Source organism: Melanerpes formicivorus, unplaced genomic scaffold (genome assembly GCF_026170545.1).
Source record: "Melanerpes formicivorus ecotype bairdi unplaced genomic scaffold, bMelFor1.0.p_v2 SCAF_5, whole genome shotgun sequence".
NCBI lineage: Eukaryota > Metazoa > Chordata > Aves > Piciformes > Picidae > Melanerpes > Melanerpes formicivorus.
In genome coordinates this window covers 9,487,287-9,510,805 of record NW_027142357.1, presented here as the reverse complement: position 1 = coordinate 9,510,805, position 23,519 = coordinate 9,487,287, and the positions used below count along the sequence as shown (strand labels likewise).

At 45.7% G+C, this 23,519-nt stretch overlaps 1 protein-coding gene across 6 annotated transcripts in view; it reads left to right on the top strand.

The window, feature by feature from the left end:
• FN1 (fibronectin 1) overlaps window positions 1-20,559 on the top strand; it is a 57,337-nt gene extending 36,778 nt beyond the window's left edge. For 2 of the 6 annotated variants that reach the window (XM_068138014.1, XM_068138009.1), the window contains 19 exons: window positions 682-951; window positions 1,335-1,451; window positions 2,767-2,931; window positions 3,644-3,799; window positions 4,615-4,728; window positions 6,792-7,061; window positions 8,929-9,116; window positions 10,187-10,274; window positions 10,448-10,624; window positions 11,307-11,396; window positions 11,591-11,770; window positions 12,274-12,363; window positions 13,130-13,596; window positions 14,136-14,274; window positions 15,647-15,811; window positions 17,032-17,157; window positions 17,724-17,830; window positions 18,104-18,214; window positions 18,656-19,506. In XM_068138014.1, the coding sequence (XP_067994115.1) occupies window positions 682-951; window positions 1,335-1,451; window positions 2,767-2,931; window positions 3,644-3,799; window positions 4,615-4,728; window positions 6,792-7,061; window positions 8,929-9,116; window positions 10,187-10,274; window positions 10,448-10,624; window positions 11,307-11,396; window positions 11,591-11,770; window positions 12,274-12,363; window positions 13,130-13,596; window positions 14,136-14,274; window positions 15,647-15,811; window positions 17,032-17,157; window positions 17,724-17,830; window positions 18,104-18,214; window positions 18,656-18,730 (3,095 nt within the window). In that variant the 3' untranslated portion in view covers window positions 18,731-19,506. Of the gene's footprint in view, window positions 1-681; window positions 952-1,334; window positions 1,452-2,766; window positions 2,932-3,643; window positions 3,800-4,614; window positions 4,729-6,791; window positions 7,062-8,928; window positions 9,117-10,186; window positions 10,275-10,447; window positions 10,625-11,306; window positions 11,397-11,590; window positions 11,771-12,273; window positions 12,364-13,129; window positions 13,597-14,135; window positions 14,275-15,646; window positions 15,812-17,031; window positions 17,158-17,723; window positions 17,831-18,103; window positions 18,215-18,655; window positions 19,507-19,548 lie in introns of those variants that run through there. The other 4 variants (XM_068138013.1, XM_068138015.1, XM_068138010.1 and 1 more) reach the window with 3 other exon arrangements.
• Window positions 20,560-23,519: the final 2,960 nt, after the last annotated feature.

The following is a 23,519-nucleotide window of genomic DNA, read 5'->3' as shown; positions in this document are numbered from 1 at the left end:
TCTAGTCTAACCACCCCACAGTCAGGGACATCCCCAACTAGATCAGGTTGCCCAGGGTCTCATCAAATCTTACCTTGGAGCCCTTCCCTGGAGATATTCTATTACCTCCCTGGGCAACCTGCTCCAGTGTTTCACCACCCTTGTAAGGAAGAACTTCTTCCTGACATCCAATCCAAATCTGCCCCACTCTAGCTTGAAGCCATTGCCCCTCATCCTGTCACCGCAGGCCCTTGCCTCCCGTAGGCCCCATTCAGGTGTTGGAAGGCTGCCATCAGGTATCCATGGAGCCTCCTCCCCTCCAGGTTGAACGACCCCAAGTCCCTCAGCCTGTCCCTGCAGCAGAGGTGGTCCAACCCCCTGATCACTCCTGTGGCCCCCCTCCAGACCCTCTCCATCAGGACAAGCCTAGGCAGAGCCTATTGTTTCTGTCACTGAGTCTTTCTTGGCTGTGTCACCAGTCTTTGCTGGTCACCTGCTTTGTTTTATGCTGTGTCCTCTGCCTGTGCCATGTGCTTTTCCTGTAGCTGCATTCCACTGCATGATCTTGAGCACATATTTCTTTAGTTCTGTGGCTGAATAGCATTTGGCTTAGGATCTGGCTGAGCTTAATGAAACATGGCAGCGGTGATGATGATCAGTAGTTTGGTTGAGCTCAGTCTCTTGTCTCTTTGAAATACGCAGCTCTTGATTCCCCCACTGGCCTTGACTTCTCGGATATAACTGCCAATTCTTTCACCGTCCACTGGATTGCTCCTCGTGCTGCCATTACGGGGTACAAGATCCGGCATCACCCAGAGCAGGGTGTTGGCAGGCCCAAGGAGGACCGTGTGCCCCCCTCACGCAACTCCATCACCCTTACCAACTTGCTTCCCGGAACTGAATATGTGGTCAGTATCATCGCCATCAGCGGCAGAGAGGAGAGCTTACCCTTGGTTGGCCAACAAACAACAGGTAAGCCTTGAGAGAGTGCTGGCCAAAAGTTACTGTGAGGATTTTGGGTGAGTTACTGTTAAGCCAGATCTGCCTTACCAGAGGGTGAAGCTCTGCTCCTGGGGAAATGCCTGCAGTACTGAGGTAGGGCCTGATTTAGAAACAAGTGGGAGGAGCTATGCTAATTTCATATCAAGTCAGATGTCTTTGGGGCCAATAGAACTTTTTTCATTAAATCTAGTCCAATGCCAAATACTTTTTAACCAGACACATCTCTTGTAGAGACGTGTGCACTGGGCTAGAACTAGGAACCAATGAGTAGCAAGGGAGCATGGTGTGGTAAGTGAAACATGTACCTGGTGTAGGTTAATTGTGTTTAAAAATTCAATTTTCTGTTTTTCTAGTGTCTGATGTTCCAAGGGACCTAGAAGTCACCCCCACCAGCCCAACCAGCCTTGTAATTTCCTGGGATGCTCCTGCAGTAACAGTCAGATACTACCGGATCACTTATGGTGAAACAGGTGAGGGCAGGCTGCTATGGCCAGTCAGAGACCAGAAGCTGTATTCTATTCTGGGGCTATTAGTAAACTGCAGAAAACAGCAAAGGCAAGTTTGACTGCAGCAGGCAATGTCTTGTATCTCAGAGTCTTGCAGCGTATTTGGGTTAGGAACTGGCTGGAGGGCCGAGCCCAGAGAGTGGTGGTGAATGGTGCCACATCCAGCTGGTGGCCAGACACCAGTGGCATCCCCCAGGGATCAGTGCTGGGCCCCATCCTCTTTAACATCTTCATTGATGATCTGGATGAGGGGGTTGAGTCAGTCATCAGCAAATTTGCAGATGACACCAAGTTAGGAGCAGATGTTAGTCAGTTAGAGGGTAGAAAGGCTCTGCAGAGGGACCTCGACCGACTGGACAGATGGGCAGAGTCCAACGAGATGTCATTCAACAAGTCCAAGTGCCAAGTGCTGCACTTTGGCCACGGCAACCCCATGCAGAGCTACAAGCTGGGGTCGGAGTGGCTGGAGAGCTCCCAAACAGAGAGAGACCTGGGGGTGCTGATTGACAGCCACCTAAACATGAGCCAGCAGTGTGCCCAGGTGGCCAAGAAGGCCAATGGCATCCTGACCTGCATTAGGAATAGTGTGGCCAGCAGGAGCAGGGAAGTCATTGTGCCCCTGTGGTTAGGCAGCACCTTGAGTCCTGTGTCCAGTTCTGGGCCCCTCAGTTTAAGAAGGACAGCGAGGCACTTGAACGTGTCCAGAGAAGGGCAACAAGGCTGGTGAGAGGCCTTGAGCACAAGCCCTATGAGGAGAGGCAGAGAGAGCTGGGATTGTTTAGCCTGGAGAAGAGGAGGCTCAGGGGTGACCTCATTGCCCTCTACAACTACCTGAAAGGTGGTTGTGGCCAGGAAGGGGTTGGTCTCTTCTCCCAGGCAGCCAGCACCAGAACAAGGGGACACAGTCTCAAGCTGCGCCAGGGGAAGTTTAGGCTTGAGGTGAGGAGAAAGTTCTTCACCAAGAGAGTCATTCGTCATTGGAATGGGCTGCCTGGGGAAGTGGTGGAGTCACCATCCCTGGAGGTGTTGAAGAGGAGATTGGACGTGGTACTTGGTGCCATGGTCTAGTCATGGGTCTGTGATGACAGGTTGGACTCAATGATCCAGGTGGTTCTGTGTGCCTATTGCATTCTTCTCATTGTATTGGTCTTGACCCTGTTGATTTCAGCAGGTTATGTCTTCAACTTGATGCACATGGGATTGTTCTGGACTTTATATTAATTTAAAATGTATCATTTAGAAATTAATTACATTCCTTATTTTGCCTCATCCCCTTTAGGTGGAAGCAGCCCTGTGCAGGAGTTTACAGTGCCTGGCACCATGTCCACTGCTACCATCACTGGTCTCAAACCTGGCGTAGACTATACCATCACTGTGTATGCTGTAACTGGCCGTGGAGACAGCCCTGCCAGTAGCAAGCCAGTCACTGTCACCTACAAAACAGGTGAGACCTCTTTAAACAAGACAAACTAACAAACAAATCTACAAAAACTCCTTATGTCTCTGTGTTTGCTTATCCCCATATATTTGTGTCACTGATCCCTGGTTTCTTTTAGAAGTCATGGGCTCTGTTGTAAGCCCATAATTTTCAATGGAGCTGTGTATCCTGGTGACCCAGAGTGATAATGACACAACACAGAAGGGGATCATGAACTTGGGCTTTTGGAGGAGGGAGTTCCTGTGGAGTCCAGATGGATACAAGCAATATTTGACTGCTTATGCAGAGTGCAGATCCTGTTGGGATCTCATTTCAGGGGGTTACTTCTGAGTTAAACTCTGGTGCTTCTGGTACACTGTCATATTATGTAATCCTGGTGAGACCTGACTTTCTAACTCCAGGACCATTGTCTCACTCCTGATCTGGATGTAGCTTAATACTTCTCCTACTGTAGCTGCAGATAAAGGCATTTAGAAGTCTTTAAAACAACACAGATTCTCAACTATCATTGGTATGAGGTCAATCACCTACACATTATGGTTAAGGTTTCTTGCTCAGGGCTAGCATGAGAGATGAATAAGCAGCAGCAGGTGGTTTTTGTTTTAAGAAGCACAGCCTAGAAAAGAAAGAGTAGAATAAAATCGATCTAGGAGGCAACAGTGGCAGGAGGATTTTCTGTACCAACATACTCAGAAAAAAACAACCTTTTGTTGCCCAGAAATAGACACACCATCCCAGATGCAAGTTACCGATGTCCAGGACAACAGTATCAGTGTTAGATGGCTTCCTTCAACATCCCCAGTCACAGGATACCGTGTGACAGCTGTCCCCAAGAAAGGACATGGGCCCACAAAAACTAAAAATGTTCCTGCAGGTAAGAACATATGACATCCTTCACCAGATCTGTTAAGAATGCAAGATGTGCCCACTAGAATCAACACTATTAGGCACTAGGCACATGCTTGAAGTCAAAATTTCTCCTGCTTGTCCCTTTTTTTGCCATCTTTCTGACTTTAATAGGGTCTCATGCAGGAGAAGCTAGGGCAAAGTTTTATCCTGAATGCTTCACATCTTTTTGACATCACTGTGCTTCAAAGGCTTGTTCTTGGCAACCTCAATGCCTCTGGAAGGCACCTAGATTTTAAAGAAATGCCATTGGTTTTTCAGAAATGCCATTTTCCAACATCCAGCAAAACTTCCTCTGAAATCCTTCTGAAGGTCACATAACATGACCCTTGGTCATAGCATGGACTCAATCACATATGCTGCAAGCTGGATCTCATTGCCACAGAGCCTGCCAAATCAGCTCTGGCTGTTCTCAGAAGCACAGTGCATTTTGTGGGATCTGCAGAGATTACCACTCTGGGATTCTTGTGAGGCAGTTGGGTTAATGGTTAGTTGTATACCCCCCAAATGATGAAAGTCTCTTGCCTTATTTTTTCCACTGTACTAACCTGCCCTTTTAGCTGTGGGACTTCAAGCAGGTAAAAATTGCAGATACCTTGCTGTGCACTGCCAATGAAGCATGCTGTAAGCAAATGGCAAGCTTGGTACAGCAATCTCATGTTGTTTTAATGATGTTTGTTCATGATATAGCTGATACAGGACCTTCATTCAGTGCTACTAGAAGGCCAGTTTCCTGCAGCTTTGTGCAGCTGCAGGTGGACTAATGTTATTCTTTCCTGACAGATCAAACACAAGTCACGATTGAAGGTCTGCAGCCCACAGTTGAGTATATGGTCAGTGTCTACGCTCAGAATCAGAATGGAGAAAGCCTCCCCTTGGTTGAGACAGCTGTCACCAGTATGTATTTCACTTCATGGTAACAGAACAAATGTTATCTATGGATGTCTGAACCTACCATGCAGCATCACATCCCCAGTGAAAGCAAGTGGCAGGTGCCTAGTCTGCAGGAGAATGCAAGGTGGTCTGCCCTGTGATAAGTACCATGCACTTAAGTCACAGATGCTGGCAAAAATACAGTCACTTTCCCTCAAACACTGGCAAAATGCAGTTCCCCACTGCCTCAAAATGCTGTGCTTCTGATTTTCTTTCACTAAAGCTACAAAATCTCTTGGGATTTTGTTCGCCTTCAGCCAATCAGTGGACATGATTTGCAAAGATCTCCTTTCTGAAACTAGGTGGCAAAGGTGATTACTGATAAGGGTCTGAAATGAGCTTGGGACCACTTGCCCTGTGCTGACGGAATAAAGGAGAACACATGAGTTATATAAAGAACTTGGGATGAAGCACTGCAAAAGAGGACAGCTCAGTCCTCAAGTTGCTGTATCTGCCTGTACAAGATGGCAGTGCTGCTCTGGACACAGAGGAGAGAGCAAGTGGGAACATGTGAGGACAGACTGAAGGAGTTGGGGCTGTTCAGTCTGGAGAAGAGAAGGCTCCAAGGTGACCTAATTGTGGCCTTCCAGTATCTGAAGGGGGCCTACAGGAAGGCTGGGGAAGGACTTCTCAAGATCTCAGGTAGTGATAGGACTAGGGGGAATGGAATGAAGCTGGAGGTGGGGAGATTCAGGCTGGATGTGAGGAGGAGGTTCTTCACCATGAGAGTGGTGAAGCCCTGGAATGTGTTGTCCAGGGAGGTGGTCGAGGCCCCGTCCCTGGAGGTGTTTAAGCCCAGGCTGGACAAGGCTTTGGCCAACCTGATCTAGTGTGGGGTGTCCCTGCCCATGGCAGGGGGATTGGAACTAGATGATCCTTGTGGTCCTTTCCAACCCTGACTGATACTATGATACTATGTAACTCAGAGGGATCTCTCTGATGTTAAGTGCCTTTTCAGGGCTACCTCTGGGGTAGGGATTTGCATGCCTGTTACTCCCTTGCTCAGGTTTGTATTCAAAACACAGCTGAGCCACAGAAACAGATAAGGTAGCGGGAGCTCCTCTGAAGCTTTGCAGAAGCAGGAAAGGAATCTGTATAAATTTCAAGGCAACAAATTCCTGCATAAAAAAATCATCTTTGCCAGCTAGATAACAGAAACTTCAGAACTAATATGCCAAATAATCTTATAGAGAAGCATAATTTGGATCCAATATAAAATTTTGTACAACAAATGGGTGTAGCTCTGTGGTAGACACACTAGACTTCAGTGGATCAAGGCTTGCTTACCTTGCTGTCTGGCACTGAGCTCCCACCTTGCTAGGAAATTGGTCTAATTTGAAAATGTGCCTATCACCCAGTTGCACCTGTGGACATCCCCTGTGCACTCTATGCAAAGCTAAAGTTTTTCTATCTGATTTTAAAATACAAGATACTGAGTAATTTGTTTTCTTGATAAGTATGTTAATTGGATATTAATTTATGAAAGAAAATAGTGGGACTGATTCTCCCTGGACTGGAACTTTGCACAGCAGCTTGTAGTAGTGAAAAGCAAGTGCAGCATGAATCCAGACTTACCGAGTCAGGTGGGTTGTCTGGCTGCCTTTAGCACTGGAAACCAGTTACTGTCTCTGGTGGTAGAAATGGGTCTTAAAATACCTGTTTCTTATTCTCTTGACCACATTGCAATAGCTTGACGCTTCTAGAGTTGTGTGAAAGGGCTTTCGGTGCCAAGGAGGCTCCAATATAAATCAAGATTGATGTCCTGGACACTTTGAATGTGGCAATGCAACTACTTTCAGTTTCAAGAAGGCCATGATTGCCTTCCTGCTGTGTGGCACCCACAAGTTCCTAGCCTTACTCTGCACAGGTATAAGCATGTGTACAAGGTTCAGCACAGAGGAGAATCAAGTGCCCCTTCACCCGCGCAAAACCGAGAACTGCTTTGCATGTAACAGAAATGCTTTTTATTTTCCTCACCCACAACCTGCTTTTTATCACATAACTCTTACCGTTAATTTGCCTAACAGACATTGACCGCCCTAAAGGACTAACATTCACTGAGGTGGATGTTGATTCCATCAAAATTGCTTGGGAAAGCCCGCAGGGGCAAGTCACCAGGTACAAGGTGACCTACTCAAGCCCTGAGGATGGAATCCATGAGCTATTGCCGGCCCCAGGTGGCGAAGAAGACACTGCTGAGCTGCATGGCCTCAAGCCAGGTTCTGAGTACACTATCAATATCGTTGCCATATACGATGACATGGAGAGCCTGCCCCTCACTGGGACCCAGTGCACAGGTACACCTTTAACTACACCACCCAGCAGGCCATGGCAGCGGTGGCTTCTGCCTAGCTGGGTAAAGTGTACTCCCATGCTGCTACTGAACTGGTACCAAACTGGTATTCCGTGCCAGAGAAACCCCAGGAGAAGCCAAGGGATGCAACTGCTCTTGAGAGCTGGCTCAGTTGGTGCTGGAGAGCTGACTGCTGGCAGAGTCAGCCTACACACACACTAGCAAAGGCAAGGAATGAAGGAAAGATCAGGAGTGAAGAAGCAAATTCTAGGGTATTACCTTCTCTCAGTCCTCAGGTGGATCAGTAATGTCTGGTCCTTAGTCATGGAGCCTAATTCATGATGAACCCTCATCCTAAATTGTCTTTAGGATATGGGACACCTGCAGTAACCAGCAACAGAGGGGTTAGAGCAGCTATCATCCACCAGGGTCCTTGCTGCTGGATGGGGCAAAAAGGTCATCATGAAGGTCTACAAGATCACTTAACCCTCAGGTCTCACAGAGCCTCTAGGTCCTTCACCAGCACTACCCTAGGGACTACAGCCCATGTGGATGCCCACACCCTGTGCTCACATCACCTCCAGAAGAAGAGGACACACTCCATTTAGGAGAGTCCCTTATGTGCCAGTTTGATCCATTTCCATATAAAACACATTTTAAACTCCTTTGTGAAAAAGAGAAAGGAAACTAATTGCTTGAGATAAAATTACTTCCAGCAACATGGAATCCATTGCAAAGCTTCCAGCGTTACCAGATGTGTCTTTATTACAAAGGTGCTACCTGTGTAATAAAGGTCTGTCATTCATTTGTGGATGAAAAGTTGGTGCTGTAATTCCAGGGGTGTAATGAAGATAGTGGTTCCTAGTGTGCCGATTGCTATACTAAACTGAAGCCAAGTGCTGTAATGATTGAAGCAGCTGGCTAACTACCTGCCAGAAATGCAAATACAGTCATTTTTAAACCCCACTCTCTGTGGTTTACCCTTTGTGGGCTGTTCAGAAATGTACTTGAGGTCATTTAAGACTTCCCATTGACTCTCATGGGCTTTAGACAGAGCTCTGAGCAAAGCAACAAGGGAGAATTATCTTGGATTTCCACTCTATAAAATTAGAAAGCTTCACAGCAGCATGCTGTGAAGTGGGCACTATGGGAAGGTATATATTGTTTTTCTGTTTACAGCCCGAGCACTGCCAACAGTAAAGCAAAAAAAGTGCTTCAATGGATGCCCCTTTTTTATGCAAATGTTTTAAAGATATCAGATGTGTTAATTTATGAACAGACTCTTGTGTGATGAGCCTTATAGCCACCACAGCTCTGCTTTTCCATTGCCTTGCTCTCTGTGTAGCAATTTATGTTTGTGTAAGTGGCTGTAAAGTGCTTGCCCTCTGCATTTGCAGTATTTTATATCCTCTTTGCAGTTCCTGAGCCTCCTTCCTACTTAACTTTTGTGAATCATCCATCATATATTAGAAATGAACAGAGATAGGCAAGTGAAGCAGGACTAAACTGTTAGCTGTGTGATGGAAAGCAGGGACAGGCAGAAGAATTAAACCAAACTGGCCTGCTAAAGATTTAAGCATCTCTCAAAGCCTTCACCTCGTATCACGGCAAGTCTTGTTGCTCACATAACTTCAGGGTTGAAACATTGAGATCTCCTTATTTCTGCTGAAAAGTGTTACTGTAGATTTAAGAATCTCCCCCTGGATACCTTCTCCCCTTCCACAGTGCTTTATGCCTGTGTTTGCAGAAGCCACACCACTTTCTTGCCCCTATATTTCAGGCTTAAACTTGTCTCGTGTTCTGGAAAGAAGATTGTTTTAGCCAAGACTGTCTTCTTCAAACTAACCATGTGCTAATCCGGATTTTTGTAGCAATTCCACCTCCAACAAACCTGAAGTTTACTCAGGTGACTCCCACCAGTCTTACCATCAACTGGAATGCACCAAACGTTCGCCTCACTGGCTACAGAGTCAGAGTGACCCCCAAAGAAAAGACTGGTCCTATGAAAGAAATCAACCTTTCTCCGGACAGTACATCTGCCGTCGTGTCTGGATTAATGGTAACTCTTTCTGTGTAATGCAAACTGATGTGGGAAGGAGATGTTAGGATAACTTCCAAGTAATTTCAAATTCTTTTGTGAGGAAACTCAGCTGGAGTAGACCATGACAGCTGCTAAAGGTCTGGCTCTGTTTGAAGTCTGACTAACCATCAGCTGTAACTACTCTTTACCACAGTTTTTAAAAGGCAAGGAAATGGCCTGCCAAATCTGCTGTTGTTTCCCCTGCCTCGTTTAGCACTGAGAGATTGGATGCCTTAAATGCAAATTATCAGTCTCACAATCAACAGTAACCCAGTGAAATGCTGTTACTCATCTTTCACAAAAGAGTTCAGATAAAGTGACCTAATGCAGTGGTTTTCAAGCTGTGATATGGAAGCGCTGGCAGTCTCTTGCCTATTTTGAAGACATCTCCAAAATGTAAGTGAAACAAATGCAAGTCCTTTTGGAGTAGGTTTAATTTTGCTATATAGCTCTCTTCTCCACTGGAAACATTTCACAAGTTCCTGAACTGGAAAAGGCTGAAAATCACTGCTTTTATGGTCCCTGCATCTTTGAAAGCTACTGATAAGTTTTTAAGGAGTTTTATGAATAATTTTCAAAAATGATCCTTAAAAAAACATTCTAATCTAAGTGGACTCCTGATCTGACACAGTCAAGGACGAAAGACTGTGCTATAACTCCCACTCTTCTCTTTTCTTCACAGCAAGAACACCTTATCATAACAAATGGTATCCATTAGCCCTAGGGAAAACAGGATGTAAATTAGGTTTTTCTGAAGAATCAGCTTTGAAGCACAGATGTGTCTTCCAAGATTTCCTCTGTTCCTGGGCATGTGCACTACTAGCATTACCAACAGTACTGTTTATCAGGGTCCATGTCTACTCTTTTATTACAGCTGGAAATAATTGGAATTGTCTCATCAATCCTTCACTGATCTGAGTTATTTAAGGTTTCATACTTCACTAACTATCGATCAAGAAATACAGCGCCACCAAACACTGAATGAGGGCAGGAATGTTTCTGCTGTGCCAGGTCCTCCTTGTAACATGGTATAACTTTGTCCATTTTAGGTAGCAACCAAGTATGAAGTGAGTGTATATGCCCTGAAGGACTCTCTGACCAGCCGACCAGCCCAGGGAGTGGTCACCACTCTTGAAAGTAAGTAGTGATCCTCTACAAATGACTGGCTATTACTGTGCCGGGATCACAGGCTGAGATCCTACTGTGTCAAATGTAGGGCTCTGCACAAAGCTCCAGGAAAGGCCATCACAAACGCTTTAAGATTCACAGTCCCCAAAGTACTGACAGGAGACCTTTTCTTCCTGGTGCAGATGTTAGCCCCCCTCGCAGGGCCCGTGTGACAGATGCCACCGAGACAACCATTACTATTACCTGGAGAACCAAGACTGAGACCATCACTGGCTTCCAAGTCGATGCAGTCCCAGCAAGTGGCCAGAACCCCATTCAAAGGACCATCAGCCCTGACGTCAGGACTTACACGATCACTGGTAAGTGAGGTGCTTCTGCAGGTGCAGGAGCATCCAGAGTCTTATCAGAGGATACACTGGGTGTCCTGTTTTGTAGTTCAGTTTCCTTGATGAATAATATTATAGGATCATCCTCAGGACAAGCAAGTCATGGACCTGTTGGAACAGGTCCAGAGGAGGCCACAAAAATGAGTAGAGGGCTGGAGTACTTCTGCCTTGAGGACAAACTGAGAGGGTTGGGCTGGTTCAGCCCGGAGAAGAGAAGGCTGCAAGGACACCTTGTTGCAGACTTCCAGTACTTAGAGAGGGCCTGTTAGAAAGATAGGAATAATCCTTTCAGCAGGGCCTGTTGCAACAGGGCATGGGATGATGGTTTTAAATTAAAAGAGGGGAGATTTAGACTAGATACACAAAGGTATTTTTTATAATGATAGTGATGGAGCACTGGCCAGCTTGCCCTGAAAATATTCAAGGTCTGGTTGGATGGGGTTTTGAGCAACCTGATCTAATTGAGACATTCCTGATCACTGTAGAGGTGTTGGGCTTAGATGACCTTTACAGGTCCCTTCTAATGCAATTCATTCTAGGGTTCTAACAAAAGGTAGTCATAAAGATGAGTCTCCAACTTAGCTGTTGAAAGACTTTCTGATGCCTGTTTCAGATGGCTTCCTCAACTAACATTTGTGTTTCAATTTCATTTTAGGCTTGCAGCCTGGCACTGACTACAAGATCTACCTTTATACTCTGAATGAGAACGCACGCAGTTCCCCCGTAGTGATCGATGCCTCCACCGGTAATGATCTTGTCTGACTTTTCTGCATGTGCTAACACACAGTCATTGCATATTGTCGGTCAGAAATTGTATCTAATCACTTAGAGCTATATGTTTTTCTCCTGAGTTTGAGAATGGTGCCAGAGGATGTAGTTCAGGTGAAGAATGTGCTTGTCTTTACTGCATTTGACTTGTCTCCTTTTGTTTTCACTTAGCTATTGATGCTCCTTCTAACCTGCGCTTCCTTACAACTACAAGCAACTCCCTCCTGGCTACCTGGCAGCCTCCCCGTGCCAAGATCACTGGCTACATCATCAGATATGAGAAACCTGGCTCACCTGCCAAGGAGGTTCTGCCTCGCCCTCGGCCTGGCACCACTGAGGCTACTATTACTGGTACCTGTCTCTTTTCTTTGGGAGCTTCTCACCTGAAACACTTAATTAGGCCTTCCTCCTCTCTCTTCAAATTTATCAAATGTGTTGTTGGTCAGCTAAGAGAGAGACAAAGTTTTGTTCCTTTAATGACAGAGGGTTTAAAAACACACCTGTCCTACAAACACAATGCATTTCACTGATCAGATCAGCTAACAGATTTGGACAGACCACAGATGTTTTTCTACTGCCACCACAACTGCCATCCACTCAAGAGAAAAAGCCTTGACATTCTTAAGATTCATAATGGTACATATCTACAGTGTCCTTGATCCCAGCTGAAGTGGTCAGATTCCAAACTTGCTCTGAGGAGCAGGAGACTGGGCTCTGTACTGCCTAGGAAACCTCAGATCTGAAATGCACATGCCCATTCCCACCTCTCATTCTGCCTTGAACTACACACATAGGCATAACAGAATAGCAGCCCTTAAGTTTAAGATTGCTTTATCTCCTCCATCCCTCCCTAGGTCTGGAACCAGGAACTGAATACATCATCTATGTCATTGCTGTGAAGAACAATCAAAAGAGTGAACCACTGATTGGCAGAAAAAGGACAGGTAAAACAAATCTTTGAATTCTTGTGGGCCAATAGGAGATGATGTTTTCCACTTGGGGAATACAATCTGGGGACTGAAATAATGTTATTTAAAAATCTCCTTTTCACACCACTCAGCCACACCTTTTTTATGAGTCAGATACATTTTGTAAGGAGGTTTTCCCATCTAGGATGCAGGAGGTAAGACTCTGAAATTATATTAATCACATTTAGCTGCATTTGAACACTAAGAACAGAACGTGCTCAGTGCTTGATTCTTGTCTGGCTCCCCAACTGAAAATTAAAACACTTCCATCTAGCACATGATGATGTTATTTGTTGCCCACTGCATTCCTCTTACTTTACAACCTCTGCAGTATGAGATTGAGATACCTGCAGCAAGCAAAATACCAGCTGCATATCCAAATGTGACCAAGGTGCTGGTTTCTTACTGCACACCAGTGATTTTTCCTTAAACTGATAACCTGTGAATCTCTCTTGTAATCATTTCTTCTCAATGTGGGCAGTGGTGGCTTCTTTGGGTTGCTTGGTTCTATGAACATTTCATACCAACACACTTCTTATGCCTATGCATGAAAGATGTTTATATAATATAGAAATACATAGAAATTACCTTCACAATGAGGTCATAAAAAGTGTGTTGCATCTTGGAATGATTGCTGGTCTGTGTATGCTTGGAGCAGTGTAAAGCTCCACTCCAGCTGTTTAATTTACCCTTGTTAATTTGCCACACTTTGCTTTATGGCTTCTAACCTTTCTTTGGCTAGATGATCTTCCCACGCTGATTACCAGACCACACCCCAACCAACCTGACATTCTCGACGTACCTTCCGTTGACGAGGGGACCCCTTACCTCACAAACAATAGATATGATAATGGAAACGGTATCCAACTTCCAGGCACCTCTGGGCACCCTCAGACAATAGGACACCAGGGTCAGCAAGTCTTCTTTGAGGAGCACGGCTACAGACGGCCTGCACCCACTACAGCAACTCCCCTTAGGCCTGGGTCAAGACGGCAGCCACCAAATGTAGATGAAGCGATTGAAATCCCTGGGTACCAAGTGCCTATCATTGTGGAACCTTCATACCCTCACTCCCGTGTGCCCAAGCGCAATTACACCACAGGTCAGGAAGCTCTTTCTCAGACAACCATCTCCTGGAGGCCGTTACTGGAGAGCACTGAATACATCATCTCATGTCAGCCTGTCAGCCAGGATGAAGATACTCTGCAGGTATCTGAACTGTGTCAGAACAGGAACAGTGTTAGCCTCACCTGTGGCAGGAGATGTTGTTTTGGGAAGTCAGTCCCTTTGCTGTGTTAAAGGAGTGGCAGCTGTACTTGGGTTAAAGAGTCTTACTAACATGTGGCTGAGAGCAGGATAAATACTTCCCTCCTCTCCTTCATGGAGAAGGCTACAGAAAAAAATGCTAAAACAGAAAGCCTTCAAAATGCTGTCAGTATCAACATTGCATCAGAGAAGGGGCTGCTGTGAAGGTGATTGGGAGATTCAAAGACTGAGGTGCTGCTTCTCCAAGCCAAAGACTCACTTAACCCTTCTCCTCTGTCTCCCTCAGTTTCTGTCTCCCTGCAACTGTGCTAATAGCACATCCCTCATGAACCATAGCCCAGAGTAGTTGAGTTTAACTTGGTATTGTCTGAAGTTCTCAATGTCTAAGGGGACAGAGCACAGAAGTCAACCAAAACACCCTGTCTTTCCTCTGAGTAGGGTGACACCTAAGGAATAATTGCTGGCAATGCTTCTTATTGCAGTTCAGGGTTCCTGGAACTTCTTCCAGTGCTACACTCACTGGTCTTACAAGAGGAGCCACCTACAACATTGTAGTGGAAGCCCTGAAAGATCACCGGAGACAAAAGGTGCTGGAGGAGGTGGTCACAGTTGGCAATACTGGTAAGTAAAAGCTTTATGGACTCTGTGCTGTCCCTACCTCATTGTCCTTACCTGGGCCAACCTATGTAATGCTCAGGCTTGAGAAACAAAACCTCTCCAGACAAGGAAAGTTCATAGCAGGGCACTGGGATAAGTGACTTCAGAGGTCCACTGGTTTTGGTTAACTGATGGTGTGACTAGAGATGTTCTGCTGTGTTGTCTAATCATGAAGAATGTAGTTTGAGGCTCCAAACACTCTTCTAGAGTTAATGACCAAGAAAGCAAGAGATCAGGTATTTGCTGCTCTAAAAGGAAAGCAAGGATCATGTTGGTGTAGCAGATTCCTGCTCAGGGGCAAGGATCTGCTGTCACAGTAACGCATCACGCTTATGGGAATATGCTGGTGGCCAGCCTATCTGCTCTGTTAGTCATTTGCTATTGCTGCTGTCTTGGTCCAGCAGTTCTGCTGGATAACCATCCTGAAGGTCTGGCTGCAAGGCAGGCTGCCTGCAAAGATGCTGATTAAGCTCAAAGAGACAACACTCAGAAGCATTGTGACCAGCCGCAAATACTTGTGGTCAGAGACAGCATTTGTCACAGCTGGAAAGCACAGAGCCCACACACCCTGTGGGACCTGGGCTTTGCTTTTACCAGCACCAGGGAGTCTGGTCAACAACCCTTTCTCTCTTTCCATCTCCTCCTGTGTATATTTTTTGAGGTCAAGAAGAAGATGAGGACAGGATGGGAGAAGAGGAAATGAGGCACTAAGGATTTACTTTGTCTACCCATTAAGCCTGCCTGTGCAGCATCCTACTTTCCTCACGTCTCTGGGACATAAAGCAGTTCCCCCCTTCCACACCTCAGTTGCCTTATGTTTGTCACAGACACTGAACTGGTGGCTGTAAAACACCCACCTTCTAGTCAAGGCACAAGGTGGAAATCAATCTGTACAACAGTGTGGTCCTGGTCTCCCTCCATTCCCCTGCAATAAGCTGAAGTGCCCCTGAAAAGTGCACATGCAGCTACCAATCTCCTGCTGTTCCCCAGCATTGCACAGCAGCTTTCTCTTCAAAACAGGCTTAAGTCAGGTTATTCTGCCCAGCAGCAAATGCAAAAACTCACACTTGCTTGAAACTTGGCAAATCAAAATGAAAATAGCCTTCATGTCATGTTTTTTTATCATTCAACTGCTCTGACACATGCAAATGGAAAATATATCACAGGGAGTCTGGACTGCTGACAGAACCATCAAGTGTGTGCCCGTGGGGTAGCTCCATTACTGCCAGGATATAGTAAGAAATAAAAAAATAGCATGTGTTCAGTGAAAGTCATTCTGTCTTTGAGTAGTTCCTGTTACTGTGTGTGATGCCTGTCTCTTCTCTTTTTGTTCCAGTGTCTGAAGGACTAAACCAGCCAGCTGACGACACCTGCTTTGATACTTACACTGGCTCCTTCTATTCCATTGGCGAGGAATGGGAGCGGCTATCTGAAACTGGCTTTAAACTCTGGTGCCAGTGTTTAGGCTTTGGCAGTGGTCATTTCAGATGCGATTCTTCTAGTGAGTAGCTTGCTTTTGACCATCAAGCTCCATGTTTGATAGAACCAGCCTGATCCAAACATGATGCGAATGAATGCGGGCTCTTCAGTTTGTTGAACCAAAGCAGTGCTTTGCATCATGACAAGTGATGGAAAACTTTGGTTACCTCTGAGCTGTGCAGCTTACCTAGTTGCTGTATCAGCAACCATCAATATTGTATTGACACTTAAGGGCTCTTCTCACCACAGTTAAATGTTTGTTCTATTTTCCCTAACCTTGCCAGCTGTAAAAACAAGAGAGGCAAGATGCCTAAGTGACAGGATCAAAGTAGCTATTTAAGAAGGCAGCTGGCAGCTCTGAATATTAGATTGTGGTTGAATTTTCATCTTCTAATTATGTACATAGGTGCATTGGGCCAGACAGAACTTGTGTGGATTTCAGTGGATATCACAGCAAGTACTGAGGCTGTTCTGCATTGCAGACAGCAAAACATCTTGTGGAACTAGTTTTCTAATTTTGTCAGCTGCTTTTTAAAGCTGTTACAAGCAGGCAACACCTCTGCTGGGGCACTAGGTTTCATTCTTTGTAGGACTGTGGGTTACATGGAAGAATATCAAACTGCACATAAGAGAATGGAACAAACGTCTTCAATTGAGGGGTTTAACACAGCACATCCAACTCATTTAAATGGTGCTTTTAAATTGTGGATTAAGCTGAGCAAAGGTGATATTTCTGCAGTTTGCATAGACCGAGAGGAGCAGCTTCAGGGAAGACACTTGTTTTACAGGATCAATATTTATATTTCATCATTTGATACGCATGTCTTGCCCATTGTGTTTTGCAGACTCTGTGATAGAGTTTTACTGGGTATTTGCTCAAAAGAGTATTTACAATATTGTTCTTTCCCTTCCTGACTCAGGTCTATTAAATTTCTTTTCATTTCCTCTTCTGTTAGCTAACCCTCCTTTCCCCCTCCCCATTCTGTCATATGCCACTTACTCTTCTCCTAAGAGCCTCTAGCCATTTCCCAGAGCTCTAACAGTCCTTGGCACTCAAAGCTGCAAGAGTTGAACCCATTTCCAGCAGAAACCCATTTCCTCCTTGGGCCTTACATAAGCCAAAAAGATTCTTTCTCCTGCCTTCCTGTTGGCTTCTGGGACAACACCAAGCTGTACACCTCCTGCTGTGTGACTGCAGTCCTGGGGCTAACTCAGCTTCTCTTGTTCCTCTGCCTTCTCTAGAGTGGTGCCATGATAATGGTGTAAACTACAAGATTGGGGAGAAGTGGGACCGTCAAGGGGAGAATGGCCAGATGATGAGCTGCACCTGCCTTGGGAATGGAAAAGGAGAATTCAAGTGTGAACCTCGTAAGTCTCCTTCTGGTATTAATTGAACTCCCATTCTGGAAATAACAGCATCTCATGGCTGTTTCCATTAACATCTGGTCCTGCCTTGGGGGGCAAGCAAAGTATCAGTATGTCTGATGTAAGTGTGAATCAATAAGAGATTGAATCAGTTCTCAGAAGAACTGAAGGCATAAAACTCATTCCCAAGCTTGAAAAGAAGTCTCCTTTTTTGTTAGCTAAGGTCACAGCAGGCTCAGCAGCTGGAGCCCCAAAAGCAGGACATGTCACTACTGTTAGTGGTATGGATCACCCCCATCAGTGACACAGTACTTTTTCTGCAGGGCCTGTTGCCTGAAGATCCTCTAGACTTCACACTTTGAATTAAACAGCATGGTTTTTGTTAGGCAAAATGCCCTTGTGTTCTAGTTTAAAGCTGGGGAGCTATGAAACCAACTGATGTTGCCCCTGCTGGTCAGTGAGGCTCCAGTCAAAAAGGGAGAGCATGCTGGCCAGAGCTCTGTACTGTTCTGAGAATGCTTAAAGTCAAGTGCAAGCCCTGCAACTGAACTCTGCCTGTTCCTCTACAGATGAGACCACGTGCTATGATGATGGGAAAATGTACCAAGTTGGAGAGCAGTGGCAGAAAGAGTACTTTGGGGCCATCTGCTCCTGCACTTGTTACGGAGGTCAGCAGGTAAGCAGGAAAGACTTGGTGTGCTGAATACAGGGAATGAAGAGACAAAGATGTGCTGGAGTGCAGTTCTAAAGACTTCTCACGTCTGGCCATAACAGGCCCATATAAGAAGGAAGGAGAGCTAGAGTACTTGCATGGGGGCCGGTACAGCATAAAATGGGAGCAACTTCACTGATGCTGGTGGAGCTGTGCGCATGTACACGAGTACTGGCAGCTTCTTGGCCATTTCCATCAGTGTCATCTGACCAGTGCCCCCATGTTCTCTTTCCCTAGGGCTGGCGCTGTGACAACTGCCGCAGGCCTAGCGTAGAGGTGGCCCCTGAAGGTTCTGCTGGCCATACCTACACACAGTATACACAGAGATACCACCAGGCCACAAACGCTGTGAGTACACTTTCCTTCTCTGCCCTCCCTTACTGTGAATGATCTATGGCACAGATACGTGGGGTCTGTACAGGGCTTGAGGGATAAAGGCAACGTGTAGCTTTCTGCTTGGTCAGAACTGCATGGTAGCCATGGCTCCAGCAACCCACCACTCTGCACGTCCCAGAAGGTACGCTTGAGCTCACATTGCCACACTCAGTGCCACACTTGCATCACCCTTCGTAGTGCTGGGATGTGCCTGCATGCTCTAGCTGAGGCCGTAGAGTAGTGCATGTAGTGATGTCCTGGTTTCCACTTGATGCTGCAAACTGCCTGTGTGTTTTGTGCTTGAGAAAGCTAAATGGCTACACAGCCTGGCAACAGTTCTCAGCTCAAACTATACGGCAGTGGTGTCCGTCCTCACAGGACAGAGCGCTAACTGATTTCCTTCCCTCCCGACAGAACGTCAACTGCCCCATTGAGTGTTTCATGCCCCTAGATGTACAGGCAGACACACAACATCCACGGGGAAAGTAACATCCAGCAAGACTTCTTGCAGCAATGGCAACAGACAAACCAAAGTATAAATACTTACCTGCCACGATTACCATCCAAACTGGAGTGATGCTAGCAAAACCGCATCTTTGGAGAATGGCCCTCTGCTCTGGAGGCATTTTCCCAGCTTAAGCTCAACTCACAGCTTCTCCAAGCGCCACTCTTGGAGTGTTTCAGACTTTTCTGATGATTGATAGCGATTGTCTTGTTTTTGCTCAAAATGTTGAACATCAGTCAATATTTTCAAATTAAAAAAAAGAAAAAGGGAGGAGAGATGCTCAATCACAAATTTGGTGGGGGATCAAAACATTCAGGGGGAGGGAGGGAGGGCCTAAAAATTCAAGGTTCCATGCTCTGCAAAGAACATTTGAGTACAACATTACTGAGGTTTAGTGATAGGAAAGTCCACCAAACACTTCTGCTTTCACATAAGCGTGCAGCCAGCAATAAGATAGGAACAGCAAATCCAGTCACTGTGATATTTAAAATATGCACAGTTCTAATTCTTTCTCAATGATCCTAGTATTTTTCTAGCTGTATCTTTATATCTCATACTGTTATTTATCAGTTTTCTTCCCCTTGACCTTCGAGTGTTTTTATATGGGAATAAAATGAATTGAAGACACTTAGTATGCAGTTGACAAAGAGGAATTTGGTGTAATTATGATCGGTGATTATTTTTATACTGTAAGTGCCAAAGCTTTACTACTGTGGAAATGAGAAAATCAACTCTTTTAATAAAAAGATTTACAAACCAGGCATGTACTTTAAGCAATTCTCTTTGCTACCACGGAATCTAGGATGAAGATTATTATTCTGAGCTGGAGTAACATTGCCTTGAAACACGATGAAGCAAACATCTCAATGAAGCGTGAAGTAAACCTCAAGAGACTTTGTAGAGCAGTCTGTTAATTAAAAGGCTTCCAGCTGCACCCCTGCCCTAGTAGAGCACAGACACTGAGTATGTATGCTGCGCTGCAGGAGGCACAGGCTTGCTTTGCAGAAGGCGGTAGAGGAGAGAAAGGGAAGAGGGAAAAGAAAATAATCCCTGCTTGGGACATGAACTGAGGTAGAGGCAGTCCTTGATCCAGACACTGAAATACTTAGAAACTGTGCTGTCAAGTGTTTGAGTTGCCATCTCTACCCATGACATAGGATGTGTTCAAAGCTTAGTTGTACTTGGACCCAGTGACTCCCCCACAGGTTTAAATGGACACTGAGTCTCCAAAACCTCCTTCCATGCCCTCCCGCAGGGGCAGACCAGCCCTCTTCAATACAGGGTAACTTACCCCTGACCATCTAAAGGAGTTAGAGAGAGGTTGTCATATCATTCTTTCAACCCTCAGCTATCCCTTCTCCATTTGCAGTGTGGTAAAGTCAAACAAAGCCCATAACTGAGGCTGTTTAGGTACTAGTGAGCATGCCCTTGGGCACTGCTCTAGCATCATTAAAGCCTTTCCCTTACCTCTGCAGAAAGCCTCAAAAAAGCAGAGGGGGACAGACAGCACTAGGGTCTGTGTCCACAGGTTACAAGCAAAGACCACTTTCAAGTCTATGTGCTTCTGCTTTGCGGGGTGGAAAGGGAGGTAAATGAAATTCTCCTCAGAACCTTAATGTCAAGCAGGAGAGCTTACAATAAGGCCTTTAAGCTTGCACTGCCCCTGCTGCTAAAGCTTGCACAACATTTGCAGATGTGGAACAGGAAAAGTTCTGTCACCATTCATCCAGCTGCGTTCCTGGCCTGGTTGCACAAGCACTGTACTGCTCCAGTGAATGAGCTTCTCTGGATTAAATAAAGCAGAGCATGAAAAGTTTGGCTTCTTGACATAAGAAATACACATGGCAGCTGCTGTCACAGATTGCTACCTACAGAGCAACCAAAACATTTGCAAATAGTATGATGATAGCAGCAGAAATCACTTCCATCCTACCAGTGTTCAGGAGCCAAGTGAGTATCTAGAATGCACAAGAACTACATGACAGAGACACACAAAAGAAAACCTTCCTGATGAACTTCCTGTTACTTTGTCCTTCCCAAGTAAGGGTTAGATATTGGTTTCCACCAGTTGCAAAGATCCCTCCTTAGTCACCTTGCCACTAAATAATTCAGACACCCAGCAATTGCCCCTCTGAGTGGGAGTCACAGTCCATCTACTCTCACTCTAATGTCACATTACTTGTAATGGCAGCAACTGCCTCCCCTCCTCCCCACAGTAAGTACTGCAAGATAAAATGATTTAAACAGTGCTACTGCCTTAAGCTCCCTGTAGAGCTCTGTCCTTGCCTGAAAGCATGAGGGTTTACACTGCTGACAATCTCTGTTTAACATTCACTGGTGTAGTGCTGAGTATTTTGTTATTCAGCTGAAGCTTTTGTTTTCAGTTACATTTGAAAACCACTAGCAGAGCACAACACACAGGCAGTGAAGACTTCTGAAATCCAAAGCAGCAACCACACACTCTTTCTTTTTAGAAACATGCAGGAACAAAAGGAACCAAGGTTTTTGAAGGTTCCTGTGCTTTACCCAGACTGCAGTATACAAAGTGGCAACAGAACAGCAGCTAGGCCTTAAAACACAAGGTCACTTGACATCCATGGTCAACTTGAGCTCAAAGACAACTAATGTTGTCCAATCTAAGCTGCCTTCAAGGCAAGGGCAGCTGCCCAAGCAGGGGTTAAGCAAGGCTCAGTCCATCAGCCCTGAGCTTTCAGATGCCTTTGGGCTCCCAGAGTGCTCATGGCCAGGCTGAGCTCAGTGGCTGTTCTTTCCCAGACAAGGAGGTACGTGTCCACAGGGTTTGTCTTTCCAGTTATATCAGAGCTTTGGTGTGAGCACAGAAACCAGAGTCAGGACTCTATTCCAGAAAGGAATAAAAGGGAAAAAAAAAAAAAAAAATCCTCTGCTACTGCCAGCAAAAGCTGAGAATGATCAATTCCTCCCTGCCCTCCCTTTGCTTCCACACTTTTAGAAGCTGTTCTCATTCTGCCAGGGGTAGTGCACCATATGGTGGCAGTGCACCACGGCCCGCTCATTACAAAACAACAGCTATGGGGAGCAGACCTATTTCCCCTCCCTGTGAGAGGAGGCACGGCCTTCCCCATGGGAAACAGTAAGCAGAACTACACCATTTGCTTTTAATCCTTGCAGGTATCAAACTCATTCATTCAGCTAGCAGGAGATAAGCATACCTCATGAGGAATCATCCTGGACTAATACAGCCCTTAAAAAAGCCACTCATCTGTCCTGCTTCACTGGGGGAAGGCTCACAGCTCTTAAGCCCACTTGTCAGCAGGGACTTGGTACCAGCACGACTGGATCCCTCAAATGGGGCACTTCTCAGCAGCTTAAAAACAGCATCACATCACCTCTCAGTGGGACACCTTGCTTCCAGTCTTGCACCCATGGCTCCATGTCCAAAACAAGAGCCAGGCGAGTGCTGGGCTTCACATACTGCCAGTTTCCTGAAGGCTTAGAGCTAGTTGAAATTGTTGCCACAGCCTGGGTGACAGGCCACTGCAGTGGCATTCCTGTGATGTCGCCTCACACCTGGACCTAGACCAGAGTAGTCTTCAGTCAGACAAGTGAAGCAAGGTTAAAAGACACTTGTATGGGACATGGGCCACTGAGGTGCAATTTCTCAATTCTATATGACTCCTGTATGTCCTTTAACCTTACCATAGGCACAGGATGGGGCAAAAGCATCCCTCCATGGGTGCTGTGAGGTGTTGTGTTCATAGAGAACTGCAAGTTGTTCAGCATGAGTAGCACAGCAGATAGGCCTCAGATCGATGCCACCTTAGTTGAACATTTACTAGCATCTCATGCAGAGGTCTCACCTGGAGATTACTACCTATTAACTTCCATCACTAGATTAAACACTGCCTCAAGGACAGCAAACAAAGGGTAAATGATAAGCATGAATCTATGAGAACAGGAGCAGCCAGATGCTTATTACTGGGCTCTGTTTCAGTTGATGCTTTAGAAGATGCAAGTAAAGAATAGGTCAAGAGCTTTCTGAGAGAATCTCAGCATGGTATGTACCAGCTACAGTCAAAACAGCATGATGGAAAAGACATAAGGAGAACAGTGGAAAAGTCCAAAATCCAACTTCTACTAAAGTGTAAGCTAATGAAAACAGGGAAGTCTCCAAGCCTTGGCTATCCACAGGATGCATTACCACAGAAAGCAGCCAGGGCTTGGGTTAGTATAGCCAACAGGCAAGCCATTTTTCTTTTGGACTACTGTCTTAAGCTGAGTTCCAGAAGCAGAATCCCAACCACTTGGCAATAGCCTACTGCAGAGATCAGAAGATAATATAACCTACTGTAGAGAGCAGATAAGGGAATAGGCTGCTCCCTTTCAGGCCAGTCTGTGCCAGGCACATGGAGGTCCTGCGCAGTCCCTAAGGGACAAGGAGGGCAAGAGGAGCACACAGAGTAGATGGAATGACAGAATTAAAGGAAAAACGGTATCTGGGTTATTGCGTTTTCAAAGACTCTCATCCCCCGGGAAGTATCTTTGCTCTGTTGGTGCCAATCTGGATCAAACAGGCAGCCAGGTAAAAAAATCCTTGCCCAGTCACAGCAAGTCTGCAGCAGAGGCAGAAACACAATCTTAATTTCCCCTCTTCCTGATCCATCTCCTACCTATGTGCCCCTGCTACTGCCTGAGCAAAAGGAACACACGCAGACTTTCTGCTCTATACCAGCCGAGATCAGAGTCACGACAGAAGTGTTTATTACAAAACTGAAGACTGTTCCTTGCCAAAAC